This window comes from Mus caroli, unplaced genomic scaffold (genome assembly GCF_978045245.1).
Source record: "Mus caroli unplaced genomic scaffold, Mus_caroli_1 scaffold_11, whole genome shotgun sequence".
In the NCBI taxonomy this organism is placed as follows: Eukaryota; Metazoa; Chordata; class Mammalia; order Rodentia; family Muridae; genus Mus; species Mus caroli.
Genome location: NW_028227266.1, coordinates 95,358,307 through 95,373,514, shown reverse-complemented (window position 1 = coordinate 95,373,514; position 15,208 = coordinate 95,358,307). Strand labels below are relative to the sequence as shown.

Sequence of the window (15,208 nt, the reverse complement as noted above, 5' to 3'; positions counted from 1 at the left end):
TAGATAACCATAATTTATAACTTTTACCAGATATATCATAATGGTCATATACCAGATATTCCTTCTCCGGATTTCCTCATTTCTTGGTCATTTCTTCCCCACTACATTCATTGCCTGTTTTCAATATGAGATACTGAAAGATAAAACAGTATTAACTATATAATAACTGTATTTTCCTTGATATGTCTTTTGATAATATTGTTTACTGTGGTAAGATAGTTGGTTATGTAGAAATGTAGGTCAGTAAGACTGATGAGAGAACTGTGTTCTGTCCATTTATTATATGTACTTTAATGTAAGTTACACTACTATCAGGTAGACAGACCTGAAAGATAACGTGGATAACAGACCCAAACAGTTACCTTCCGGTACGATCTTGTCAGTGGGTGACTCCATTTCCTGGTCTGAATGTGTATTCTCCCTCCACTCCCATGATGGGAGCAGCTGATTGCAGAAGTCTTACGTGTTCTTTGAATATGCTTAGAAGTAGACTGGGCACAGAAAGTTGGAAACACCTCTAAGGTAGAAAAAAAGTAGGTATCTCTGATATTCCAATAGTAAATAAATTTGTAGTGTGATCCAGTCTTAAGACTACACAAAGCCCTTAGATACAGTTGATTACATTATGTTTTTCTTTTTTTCTAAGTCTTTAGTATTTTCTTTAAAGATTTATTTATTTATGTTATGTGTATGAGTACCACACTATGTTTTTCAAAGGGAACAAGTCATTAAGTGTTAATCTCTGACTTTTTTTTAATGGTACTGAGAATGGAATTGAAAGGTCACGCATGCTAGGCAAGCATTCCACCGCTGAGCTGTTCTACCAGCCCTCTTTACACTTTATACTGAGGCAAAGCAGTCTCATTTGGTTGCCTGGACTGGATTTTCTCTGTACTTTTAACAGACCTGAGTTTGCAGTCCTTCTGTCTGAGCCTCCCAAGGAATTGAGATCATAGACCTACACCACCAACTTCTTTCATTGTCTCCCAACCCAAGTTCTATAAGTTGTCTTAGGCTTGGCTGCATCTTAACTATCTTTGTTTGAATGAACATTTTTAGCCATTATTTTAGAGCCATATAGCCCATTCACTCTATTCTGCTTTTTATATAAACTCTACTTCTTGAAAATTTAACAAGAATTTTGATCATTCTTACCTTTTCTAGGATACACAGACAGTTAGGACATTAACTCTCATCTCAAAAACCATTCAGATTATTGGAAACTGGGGATGTCAGTCCAGAAAAAAGGTGAGTTTATAACTGTTTCCTCTTTGCATACTTAACAAATTTTATTATATACTAAGATTCCTTCTTCACTTACTTCCTTCCATATTAAAAATAAAACTGAAGAGAATACATATTCAGATGCAATAATGGTCTTTTAGTGGGTATTCTACTGTAGTCACCTTTTGAAGGAGACGGTGATACTTAACCTGATATACCCGTGGTAGGGAACAAACTAGGAAGAAGACACAGGCACAGCTGAGTTATGTGGTGGTCTGTGCCATAGTCACCTAACAGCGCTGGAAGAAGTCTTCAGCTCCAGGATGAATGATTCATGGAGACATGGGACTAGCTTTATCCTTAGCTTCAAAATACAGGCCTGTCATTGTCTTGTGCTCTACCTCAGAGCTTCATAAACTTGTCACTCATGAAGCCTTTTACTCAAGAAACTTACACAACCTTACGTATAAAAATCAAACATTTACTGATAATAACTTATTTTAGCATTTTGAACTCCTCAGCTCCCAGTGCTGCGGAGTTTTTTCTTCCATTTGCTTTTGCAACTGCTATCTTGGGGTTTTCCCTAGTTTAAGACCTAGGAGGAAAAAGGTCAAACAGTGACTGCCAGTTCAAAGCTGTGTGCAGGCTCTGAGAGATAGTCACTGCTCCTCGGTTCCTCTCTCACCAAGAATGTTCATCAAAGAAGGGAGAAGAGCCAAGCTCAGACCAATAAAGTAACTGCAGGTCACTGACTCTACAAAAAAAAGGCTTTGCTGGCACCCTGCATCTGGCCCAGCACGAGGTGTCTTTGGCTGTCAGCAGCTGGAATCAACAGGATGTGAACGGAGCCTGATCATGTTCAGGGAGAAGCTGAGCATGATATCCCATGTGCTGTGTGGGGAAGGCTAAAGACTGTGAGGACCGTGAGTATGTGGTAGCCATGATCCTGGAACACTCTGGGTTCGCTGACTTGGTAGAATGCTCTCTAGGAGAGCGCTGAGCAAGATGGTGAATATGGCTGTGAATTCCCAGCCCGCCTGCTGCCCCACATGGAGAAGAGTTGAAGAAGCTCCGTTGTCTGTTCTCTATAGTTGCTTCTGTGCCACTATCTGGGCCTACTACACAGATGAGGCAGCACTCTTGGCCCTCTGGCTGCAAACCTGGCTCCTTAAGGCACCCAAGTGAATTGCCATGAGTAATTAAGACTGATTAGCCAAGAGGAGAGACACCACCTTACTTGCTACCTGACATGAATGAAATCTGCGGATCTCAGAGGATTAGGGAACCAGAAGAATGCATAGGGACTGTGCCGTGCTTTCCCGGAGTTGGCTCTATCAGTGGGGAGAACCGCATAGTGGCCAGCTACTTCCCTACTCTGAAGAAAGTAGACTTGAGCTCATCTGGGGAAACAAAGCAGTTGGTGTGGAAGCTGGAAGCCTTAAGAGGAAGTACTTTGCCTTGCCCTGGAAACCTGCCTAGGACACCGCTGGTATGAAGAGCCAACAAACACACGAAGAAAAGCTAGGATTGGGTGGCCTACACTTGCTCTGATCTACTAACTAACCTGTATTAGGTACCTTTATTATGTATAACAAGAGGAGTTAGCTGATCTTAATGGGAAGTCTCTGTAGGGCGCAGTCTCAGGCAGTACTTCATGAAGGAGGAAGTGTATTTGCTAGTTTCTGGTCCCAGTAAATGGAAGGTTTTGCCATTTACAGGGGTCTGAGGCAGCTACAGTCCTTGACAGGGCTGTTCTTGCCATCAGTCCACATTCACCCTGTGCTTCATCTGATCCCCACACGAGAGTGTTGTAAGTTCCAGGTTCTATAGGGAAATTTTATGAAGGTGTTCACAATTTTTCATTTGTGATAAATACATTTGAACACTCCTAAGCTGGGCCCATTCCTGTGTGGCTGGTGGGAGCAGCCCCTGTGAGCTGGAGGCCTCACCCTTATCACTGTCTCTCACGTCTCAGGATCTTCCTTTCCCTTGAGACTAGAAATCAAAGGGCTGGGCTGTATGTAGCTCAGTGGGAGAGCCCTCATCTTTTATAAATCAGACCCTAGGTTCAGTCCCCACTACTACCATTTTTAAAACAAAAAAGAAACCAGACATTGGGCTGCATAGCTTCCATCCAGATCTGCATCCCTCCTGTGTTTACTCTGAGCCTCTGGAGAGCCATGAGCTTCCAGGAGACCCCTGTTTTGGATTCACAGTTGTTCTTGTCAGGAGACCCCCGGTAGATTTTTATTTCTTACTTGGCCCTTAAGACCTTGGAGTAATGATGGCTCTATACCTTATTGTATGCTAGTTAAACCTATCCATACATTTGTAAGTTTGTAAGTACTTTTTCAAATTCTCTGTTACATTTTTCATTTTGTCATAATAATTATACAAATTTATATATGCAATGTTTTAATACATATTTACATTGTATATTGGTCAGATATTTTAGACCATTCTTTGTATATATAATTTTACCATTTATTAAAGACAAAATACAAATTTGCATACTAATGAGAAGGATATACTTGTTTATGTTTACATAAATAAATACTAGTTGAATATTTAGAGTTGAGTATATAGAGCATCTTCACTGTTTCTCAGAGTTGATTGTATTTTGATTTTATAATCATTCAGTTTGCATAAACACATAGTACAAAATGGCAGAAGTATATTTAAGGCCATTTTTTTAAATTGTTGGAAATTTTGTCCTAATCTCAAGCTAGAATTTACTTAGTGTTTTTTTTTTTTTTTTTTTTTTTTTTTTTTTTTTTTTTTTTGCTTTTTGGATGGTTGGTTTGGGGATTTGTTTGTTTGTTTAGTGAAACGTAAGCAATTAAAGTCAAACATTCGAATAAAGTCCAAAACTACTAATTGATACATGCAGACTAATGATGTGGGAGAATATTGTAGGCTTTTGTTTCTGTAACTAAGCTATTATGTTTTTGTTAGAGCAAAAGCCTTCATGTCTAGTAAAAATAGCTCAATTCCTAATATACAGTAGCCCAGTAGCTTTGTGCTAAGGTCTTCCGGGCAGCAATGACTGGTGATGTGTGATGTATTGGCATGCAGAGTGCAAAGCATGCGTGCGGTACCATGCAGCAGAGGTGCACCAGAAACACCTCAGAGTTGGGACATGTTTGATTTTGAACTAGTTCTTGTTGTTTGTGTCTTTAGAAACCTTTATTGTTGATAAATTTCTCATGACCACATGTGAAACACAACTAATAATTTAAGAACTGTGCGTATTTAACATACACAAATCCTGTATTTGTTTTCTCATAGTCACGGTTCAAAAAGTCAGTCATGTGTGAATTTCTCAAAATGTTTCAAGAAGAAAGATACTTTACAGACGTGAAAAAGGTATGGTTCCTCCTGTCACCTAGTTTAAAGAGATCAACAGCTCATATGCTTCCCAAGAGTCAGTCTTCAGCTTTAAAAAATAAAATCATGTTGAAACTGTCAACCATGAAGTCTTTTTTGGGTTGGAGAGATGGCTTAGAGGTTTAAAGCACTGACTGCTCTTCCAGAGGTCCTGAGTTCAATTCCCAGCAACCACATGGTGGCTCATAACCATCTGTAATGGGATCCGATGCCCTCTTTTGGCACCTAGGGCATGTATGCTGGCAGAACATTGTGTACATAATAAGTAAAGAAATCTTTTTTTTAAAGGTCTTTTTCTTCCAATTCTATCAAATAAAGCTGTGAGATTAAGCAAGTCTTAACAATAACTACTGTAAGTCTTAACTCTACAAATACAGACTTCTATGCAACACTATTGACATTTGGGGCTAGGTAGTTATTTTGCATCGTAGGATATATGGTAACATCCATGAATTAAATGTCAATGGCATATACCCAATTTTGAAGGCCAGAAATGCTTGTAGCTATTACTAAATAGATGTCCCCTGGAGGATGGAATTGTCTTTGTTAAGAACCTTTGGTCTAGGACTAAAGCCTAGTAGAGCTTGTTATGTAGTAGAGTGGGTACTCACTTGCCATAGTAAAACAAAATGGGTCACCAGGATGGCTCAGCAGGTAAAGGGACTTCTTAGAGGGCCTTATCGCTGGGGTCACAGTGATTGGAAGGAGGGTACCAGCTCCCATAGTTGTCCTCCAACCTCCATGTGCGTGCCGAGACACTCACATTCTCACACACATTCACATAAAGTCAGAAAAAAAATGTAAAACAGTGCTTTCAATATAATGAGTATGCATGGGAGTAACTGGAAAAAAATAAGTAAAAATAAAAATGTATAAATTCCTACAGCATAAAACGTCAATATAAGACCTACAATATGAAAAGGGAGTGTGACTAGAAACTGAGAAGTTTTTTTTAAGTCTTTAATTTTTTGGTCCTTAACTTGTAAGTCATTCGCATAAAATGCAGTATTATAACCCTGAAAAACTTGGAACAAAAAATTATCTTAGGATATAGCTAAACTAAACTTGAAGAAAGTACTGTGTCTTCGTTATCACAATCTAACTTAGTGAACCAAGTTAGCAAGGCTAGTCTTAAAGCCTGTTGAATTTCTATACATGATTTAGCTGTTGATGGCCAAGAACATTTCTACTGAAGTACCTGTTTAGACTGAAGACATACTTTCTCGGGGACTCTATGAGTGAAAATGCTCCCATCAGATAAGGCTTGGTTTTGTTTTATTTTTACATAGTCTCAGTATATAGCCTTGGCTATCCTAATTCTTAGTATGTAGACCTGGCTTGCCTCAAACTCATAGGTAGCCACCTGCCTCTACCTCCTAAGTGCTGAAATTAATGGTGTGCACCACTATGCTGAACCTAAATTTTTTTCTCCTTTATCTAGAATAATGGAAATTCAACTAAAACTTTTTTAAGTAATTGTTGAAAGCTTTTGAGAACATTTAATAATATGCTTTTAATTTGTAAAATAAAATTACAAGTTTTGTATACTCACAAATAGATTCTAACCATAGTACATTTACTGTCTCATGTATATCTGTAGTCCTGAGGTAGCATAAGATAGTTTGTCCTAAAATCTTAATTATCGCCAGGCAGTGGTGGCACACACCTTTAATCCTAGCACTTGGGAGGCAGAGGCAGGCAGATTTCTGAGTTCAAGGCCAGCCTGGTCTACAGAGTGAGTTCCAGGACAGCCAGGGCTACACAGAGAAACCCTGTCTCGGGGGAAAAAATTCTTAATTATCTCTGTGTGTGTCCATGTGTCTTTCTGTCTGTCTATAGATTGGACCTAGGATTTTACATATCCTAGACTGTTCTGTCTCCAGCCTCTATAATTAAGGAATTATGAATGTCCATGTAACTCAGTTTCTCATCCATACTGGCATTTATACTAGTGACTTTTAAGTGACTTGTGACTAAATCATACACTGTTGCCCACACAGTAAAAGGAAAGGTAACCAGAAGAGTTCTGGACACAAGGTGGTTATACAGTTTGGTGACAGAACCACAACACTGTAAGGAATTGAAGATGATTGCAGCTCTAAGTAGAGTGAATCTGAACCAGCTCATTACCTACAGTTACTTTACTTACATCTGAGTGGTTTCACATCACACATTGGCTTTTATCTGATACTCCTTCATATAATGCTAAGAAGTGAGATATTCAAGTAACCATTAAACTCCACTGGTGGATGGTCCATCTATTAGAACTACAGATGAGACAGCATACTTTGTTAGTGTTGTCCCTGGATACTTGAACCTGCACCACCAAGACAAAAAGGATTCTGTTCTTGGTTGTTCACTTACCAAGATTCCCTTCCAGCAAACTCGAAGGAAGCCTCTAGAGTGAGTGCTCTGGTGGGCGAATCACAGCATCCTTAGCCCCAGCTTGCTGTGCCTTCAGTCCTGTAGAGGAAGCACTAGTCCCTTGATGTTCTTAAAAAACTATGTGCTTTTGTTGTTTATATCCTAAAATCCTAAACAAAATAAAGTTAAAAACAAAAGTGAAGAAAGCAATACAGGCCAGACAACTGGGAGCATAATATCTCATGGATAAGCAGATGGATAGATGATTTAGGAGCAAGATCGGATTCCTCTCTAAGAGGGGGGGGTGCTTTGTGAACTGCTGTTTCCTCTTTCCACGTGCTGGGAAGCCCGTGACTAGTCCAGCTTACATACTCTTGAAGCTAAATGCTGTTCACTTTACTTGCCTCCTGTTTCTAGCAATGGATGTTACGAATTTTCTTGAGCCACATCCTTATATTCTGCATAGAAAGTTTGTAAATATTTATATTTGATTTTAGGTTAGCTCATTTGTCAAGGTCACCAGTTATATATATAGTAGAAATTAGCAAGCTATTTTCTATGAATAACCAATGAATGGTAGGGTTTACTGGTTACATAAGACCAATAAATCCTTGTACTTGTATTAAATATCCCCCTTTGGTTCCATCCAGTAGTCACACACAGTGTTTATTTGTCACGATGGAAAATACACTGTAAAATAGTACATGAGAGCCCTGTGCCAGTGTTTGCTGCAAATCAAAGAATTTTAAAAGGGAAGAAAAATAAATGCTTTGAGCCAGGTGGTGGCAGCACATGCCTTTAATCCCAGCACTTGGGATGCAGAGGAGGGTAGATCTCTGTGAGTTTGAGGCCAGTCTGGACTACAGAATGAGTTCTAGGGCAGCCAGGGTACCAAAAATATGGATAAGGGCCGGATGTGGTGGTATATGCCAGTCATCTTAGCACTGAGGAGGCTGAGACAGGACGATTACAGTGTGTTTGACTTCAGCCTCAGAAATAGTGAGACCCTGTCTCAAAACGAATTACAGTTTAGGATTATAGATTGAGTTATTTCTGTAGGGAAATACATTCAGAATTTGAGTAAGTTAAGAAACAATTTTTGCCTTTAATCCCAGCACTTGGGAGGCAGAGGCAGGCAGATTTCTGAGTTTGAGGCCAGCCTGGTCTACAGAGTGAGTTCCAGGACAGCCAGGGCTACACAGAAAAACCCTGTCTCGAAAAACCAAAAGAGAGAGAGAGAAGAGAGAAGAGGGAGAGAGAGAGAGAGAGAGAGAGAGAGAGAGAGAGAGAGAGAGAGAAACAATTTTTTAGAACACCTTTCTTTTGTAAATTGGGAACTTTGTATAACCAAATGTATTTTATTTCATAGATTACTATAAGATGAGCCTCTCTGATCCAAGATCTAAGATCTGAAATATTGCAATATTTAAAACTTCTTGAGTGGACATGATGTCACAGTGGAAAATTAAACACTTCATCTCAAGTGATAGGTCACAAAGTGCAGGTGTAGTAAAACAAAAACTATATGAAATTACCCTTAGGCTATGTATATGAATTTTGTTTAGATTTGAGTCCAGTCCCCAAGATACCTTACTATATATGCAGATGTTTCAGAATCCTAAATCTGAAGCACTTTGGTTCTAAGCAAGAGATTTCCAACCTGCATTTTATATTTATATATATATATATATATATATATATATATATATGTATGTATATATATATATATACATATATATATATAGATAGATAGATAGTCTTTAGTAATAAGAAATTCCGTAGTATAATCAGTGACATGCAAGATAAAAGTTTGTTTGTTTGTTTGTTTGTTTGTTTTTTGGCTTTTTCAAGACAGGGTTTCTCTGTGTAGCTCTGGCTGTCCTGGAACTCACTTTGTAGACCAGGCTGGCCTTGAACTCAGAAATCCGCCTGCCTCTGCCTCCCAAGTGCTAGGATTAAAGGCGTGCGCCACCACTGCCCGGCTGTTTGTTTGTTTTTTAAGACAGAGTTTCTTGGTATAGCCTTGGCTATCCAGGAACTCACTGTGTAGACCAGGCTGCCTCAAACTCAGAGATCTACCTACCTCTGCCCCTGGAGTGCTGGGATTAAAGGTGTGTGCTGCCGCCACCACCTGACAGATAAAATAATTTTTTATAATATACCTTTTTTACTCACACACTGTAATACTTCTCCATCTCCCCATTTAGTTCTTGGATGAAATTTCATCTACGGAAACTAAAGAGTCCAGTGGTACGAGTGAGCCTGTGCACCTGAAAGAAGGGTAATTAACTAAATGAGACATGAAAGTTATAACTCACTGTAGACAGTAAGTACAAAGAACATGGCTTTGAGAAGGAGGAAACCTGAGTTTTCATTCTGTTCCAGAGCTTCCTAAGTGGCTTCAGTCAGGTAAATCACCCTCACTACCCTGTCTGCTCCGTCTTAGGACAGCACGTACCGACTACACAGTCCCAGGCTGTTCTGTAGTTAGGAAATAGCTCTGTTTCCTTACTGAGGAGTGGTTGTTACTAGGAATAATGAGATGGAAATAACTTTCCTGGCCCTTTTTATTCTGTATAGCACAATTCTAAAACGGCATTACTTAGAGGCAGGAGAGGTGCCTCACTCTTGGTTAAGGTGGCTGCTCCTGTAGAGGACCTGGGTTCAGTTCCCAGCACCCATAGAGCAGCTCATAACTGTCTGTAACTCCAGTTCCAAGGGGTCTGACGCCCTCTTCGGATTTCCACAGGCAATATACACTGTGCATAGATGTCATGCAGGCTATGCCATTCCTAAAAGGAGAACTAAGACAGCCCTGCATTGATAGAAGGACGTCCTGAGTCATCCTCAGACGTCACTGCTGTGCACTAGTAGCTGTGCATGGCCGCGATGGCACCTAACAGTCAGGGTCAGCTTGGTTTCAGGGCAGTGGTTTGCACCTCTGAGAGTTAAATGTTTGCTTCTGTCTGTTATGTTGGCAGTGAGATGTATAAGAGAGCTCAAGGAAGAACCCGTATTGGAAAAAAGAACTTCAAGAAACGATGGTTCTGCTTGACAAGCAGAGAGCTCACCTACCACAGACAGCAAGGTAGAGTTGTGCTTGGGCTTCGTTGTGGCTTTACTCTGCTGGTTCATGGTGCCGCGGTGATCGCTGCACAGTAAATGGTCCAGAGTGTCTCACAGTGATACACAAAACTGAGCTGAAGTGTTTCTTATATCACATTATGTAGTATATAATAAAACTATAACGTAAAAGCCTGGTGTAAATCAATTTGAGAATAAAACAACTGGACTTGGTAAGTAAGACAGTATAACAATACAAAGCAGAAAGGCACAGACTTAACAGGTTAGCTAACAACCACAAGCACTCAGCTAATCTGTTAACTCATGGTGCTCAGTAGGTTTTGAAGTCCCATGAAATCTGATGGGTAAATACCAACTAGGAGAGCTTCTCCTATAAATACCAAAATGATGATATAAAGGCCTGATACAAGGTACTTTGAGAGAATATAGAGTGCTTCTTTGGGAATTCCTGAATAACTGAGTAGAATAATTGAGAAGAGAGATATTTTAAAGAGATGAGGTCTTGACCCAGAACTCTGGGCTTAAGCAGTCTCTTGCATCAGCCTCCCAAATAGCAGGGACTACTGGCATGTGTGCACACACACATATGAGCAGTTTAACCTGAAGGAATGAATATACATGTATATTCCAAGTATATTAGTAAGAAGTTTTTTAGAGCCGAGCGTGGTGGCACATGCCTTTAATCCTAGCACTCGGGAGGCAGAGGCAGGCAGATTTCTGAGTTCGAGGCCAGCCTGGTCTACAAAGTGAGTTCCAGGACAGCCAGAGCTATACAGAGAAACCCTGTCTTGAAAACCCCAAAGAAAAAGAAAAAGTTTTTTACAGTGTGTTGCGTTTTAGGCATCTGCATCGTTTGTTGCAGTATATAATATGTATACGGTATATAAAGACGTAACTAACGATCTGTAGGTTTACCTGTGTTTTTAAAGCTGTCTTTGAATGTTTCAGAATTCTAGTTTATATTAAATTTTATAAAAATATTCTCACCTATGGATACCATTGTTGTTGATACTGTTTATTTTAATAGCACAAGCACAATTTAAACCAGGCATGGTGGTACATACCTCTAATCCAGGCTCTAAACAGTGGGGGAGTTATAGGACAGAGACAGACAGATCTCCATGAGGTCGAAGCCAACCTGGTCTACATTGTGAGTCCTCGAACAGCCCAGATAACATAGAGACTGCTGCTTAAAAAAAGAATCAAACAAAAAAAGCCCTAATAATAATAACAATAGTGCAATTAAATAAAATTTAAGATAAATTAGTCATCTGTGAATAAACAAGTTATTTGTTCCTCAGTTAAAACACTAGCCTGGCGGTGGTGGCGCACACCTTTAATCCCAGCACTTGGGAGGCAGAGGCAGGCGGATTTCTTGAGTTCGAGGCCAGCCTGGTCTACAAAGTGAGTTCCAGGACAGTCAGGACTACACAGAGAAACCCAAGCCAAAAAAAAAAAAAAAAAAACCCACTAGCTAATCTAACCCAGCGTTCCAAAGCCTGCTGGTTAGAAAGTTGTGGAGGTCAGATGATAGTCGTGGTGAGTTTCCTGAGAATCTTACCATGTGCACACACACGGAGTTTGCATAGTCTTACCATGTGCACACACACATGGAGTTTGCACAGTCTTACCATGTGCACACACACATGGAGTTTGCATGGGAATTTCATGGACCTCAGAAGCCTCAGGTGTACCTACAGTTGTCACATTTAGCCTTTTGTTCTAGCCAGTGATGCTAAAAACGGATCGACTTTCACAGAATTAAGCTAGTAGAACTGTAAGAATGGATGTATTAGATCTGTGTTGGAGGAAATACACAGGATGATGAGATTATTTGCCAAAGCCTACAGTTCTAAGCATGAATAATTGTTGTTTTAACTATTTTGATGGGTTTTTTTCCAAATTGGATTACATCCTTTCCTGATGTCTAAAAAAGAATTCATCGAACATAAGTTCACATTTTCTGGTTTCTTGGGATGATCATGGGTGATGTTACTGCATTTTTAGAGTGCCAAAGGGTAGGTGCAGCTGTTTTTTTCCAGCTGACAGCCTTTGTTCCCAGTTAAACACCTCAGAAGCTGCACTTTTGTGTCCGTGTGTTTGCTTTGTACAGTTTATCTCTCACCTCTTTTAGTCAGGCTGTTACCTTAAGTTTCCTTTGCTGTCAGTGATGTGTCTCACTCCCATCCCTGTAGCCAGCCTTCATCCCTTATAGCTGATATACTAGAGATTAGGGTGCAGATACTATAAGTGCTAAAGCTACACCTAAGATCTAAGGCTTTGAAAGCAGATGTAAGGGCTTCCCTCATAAAGAAAGTGTACGGGCTTTATATCTGCTGCTTGCTCAGCTTACTTCTGTCTTCTGGTTCTTTTCTTGATAGCCTAAACTAGTCATTATTTTTTGTTGCTACAACTACTATATTAAATTTTGCTATACAATAAATTTTGAGGTGCTGGGCAGTGGTGGCACACACCTTTAGTCCCAGCACCGGGGAGGCAGAGGCAGGCGGATTTCTGAGTTCAAGGCCAGTCTGGTCTACAAAGTGAGTTCCAGGACAGCCAGGGCTACACAGAGAAACCCTGTCTCAAAAAAAAAAAACAAAAAACAAAAAAAAAACAAATAAATAAATAATAATTTTTCATGTCTGGAGGCTGGAGAGATGGCTCAGCAGTTAAGAGCACTGCTGAGCTCTTCCAGAGGTCCTGAGTTCAATTCCCAGCAACCACATGGTGGCTCCCAACCATCTGTAATGGAATCCAATGCTTTCTTCTGGTGCATCTGAAGACAGCTACAGTGTACTCATAGACATAAAATAAATAAATATATCTTTAAAAATAAATTTTTTGATGTCTGAAAAAAATGCCTCTCGAACTTTCTGTAACATAGTTGTGAATCATTGTCTTTCGCTTAGGTAGATGTATTCTGAATCAGTAATGGTACCAGTATCTTTCCAGCTTGCTATATAAAGAATTAATAGCATTTTCTTCCCTTTAAATGTTTTTTTTTCCTCAAATTAGTAGTGATGTTCAATTAGCCAGCTCCTGAGAGGCAACAGTAAGCAACTGATAGTAATAGCTAATGCTAATGCAGTAAATGAGCGTTCTCAGATAGATATTCGGTGGTTAGCTGTTGCTTCTGTGACAGATTTTTATAGAGCTGAATGCTGACTTTAAATTACTATATCATTATTGCCTCCTGTTAGATGGAGTCTAATGACTTGCTGATGTCCCAGCTTCTTCATGTCTCATATGCCTCATCTTGTATTCATTAGATAGGTCTCTACCAGACTAGCTCTTATAGTTGCTTTAATGTACAATTTTTATGTTTATGGTCCTGTCTATACTCTTTATAGAGATCTTTCCTTCTTCAGGTCTGTAATCTGATGTCCTGTAAACTTCAGATCAAGTGTCAACTCTTCATGGAAGTCATTTTAAGTCTCCAGCCACTTAGCTGCCTATTTAATAAGAGCATATAGCACACTGGTGATTACATTTTGTGTCTCCCTTCTCCTGCTCTTTAAGATCCTCACTGGGAGCAGGCAGGTTACTAACATAAAAGCGTTTAGTAAATGCTCTTCAGAGAACACCAGGTCTTCAGACATGCAATTGCCTGAATTACTTTAGTAACCACTGCTCTGGATTTGGAACCTTTAGCCAAGTTTACTCGTAAAACTGTTAATAAGCCATCTTTGAAATACTTTTGTGAGATTTGCTTAGCTGTTGTGTGTTCTTGAGACCTGTTATATATAGGTACATACAGACAACTTATACAGCTTCTATAAGCATACACTCTCAGTGCAGTTAGGATGACTTGATTTTTCCCTCCTCATGTTTTCTGACGTGAAGTTCTCCATAATTTTGATTGTTGTTTTTCTCTAATAGCTAAAGAACCAAATACCTCATTGACTCAATTATGCAGGTGTTTCAGCGAAACATATTTCACTGGGTACCTACTATATGCCAGAGGTGCAGGGCAGAACAGTTGTGAAGAAGACATACTAAAGCCCAGGCTCTTATTCTACTTGGTTAGTACTCACAGACAGACAGACAAGGCAAATTTATTTTTAATAGCAATAATCCAAGGCACCGAAGATACTGGCTTGAACCAGTGGATAGCATAGGGATGGTAGAGACAGGTCACACTCAGGGTCTGTTTTACAGTCTGTACCTGAAGGGTCTGTTAGGGAATTAGATACAAAGAGTGGGAGGAGGGAGAATAAAGGAACATTCCAAGGATTTGGGTAAAAGTTAACTGAAGGGATGCAATGAACTTTCAGTAAAGAGATACATGAGAACTGGGAATGTAGCTCAGTTAGTAGAATCCTCACCTAGCATGCACAAAACCTTGGTTTCATCCCCAGCAGGACATAGACTGGGGGTGGCAGCCCACATCTGTAATCCCAGCACTTGGGAGGCAGTAAAATCAGAAACTCAAGCTATGTAGTGAGTTCAAAGCCAGCCTGGGCTCTGTGAGAACTTGTCTTTTAAATAGATACACAATTCTGTTAATAATAGAGAATAGGATCCAATGCCTTCTTCTGGTGTGTCTGAAAATAGCTACTTTGTACTCATACAAAAAAATAAATCTTCAAAAGAAAAAAGAAAGAAAGAAAATGAAAAGATGCCAGACAACTAAAAGAAAATACTTGCAAGGCTGCAAGGATGACTTGTTAAGAGCACAGGCAGCTTTTGCAGAGGACTCAGGTTCGCCTCCCAGCACCCATATGATTGCTCACAACCATCCATAGCTCTAGTTCCCAGGGACCTGATGCCCTCTTCTGAGCTCTGTGGGCACCAGGTGCATATACCCCCACACACACAATAAATAAAACTAAAAAGAAAATACTTTCTTTTTTATTTATTTGTTTTATGTATATGAATATACTATAGCTGTCTTCAGAGGGCATTAGTTCTCATTACAGATGGTTATGAGCCACCATGTGGTTGCTGGGAATTGAACTCAGGACCTCTGGAAGAGCAGTCAGTGCTCTTACCCACTAAGCCATCTCTCCAGCCCAAGAAAAGACTTTCAAAACACTTATCTGATAAAATTTGTATACAGATTTTTTTTTTACTTAAAGGACAATAAACATTAACAAGACTAATAAACACACAAATGAATATTAAAATGATTAATCATAAATCACAA

The 15,208-nt window shown here is 39.6% G+C and overlaps 1 protein-coding gene across 3 annotated transcripts in view; it reads left to right on the top strand.

Annotated features, from left to right (window-relative positions):
* Rasa2 (RAS p21 protein activator 2) overlaps positions 1-15,208 on the top strand; it is a 194,616-nt gene that overhangs the window by 168,353 nt on the left and 11,055 nt on the right. For all 3 annotated transcript variants that reach the window (XM_085827928.1, XM_085827927.1, XM_085827929.1), the window contains 4 exons: positions 1,165-1,248; positions 4,513-4,590; positions 9,183-9,256; positions 9,957-10,063. In XM_085827928.1, the coding sequence (XP_085684054.1) occupies positions 1,165-1,248; positions 4,513-4,590; positions 9,183-9,256; positions 9,957-10,063 (343 nt within the window). The remainder of the gene's footprint in view (positions 1-1,164; positions 1,249-4,512; positions 4,591-9,182; positions 9,257-9,956; positions 10,064-15,208) is intronic.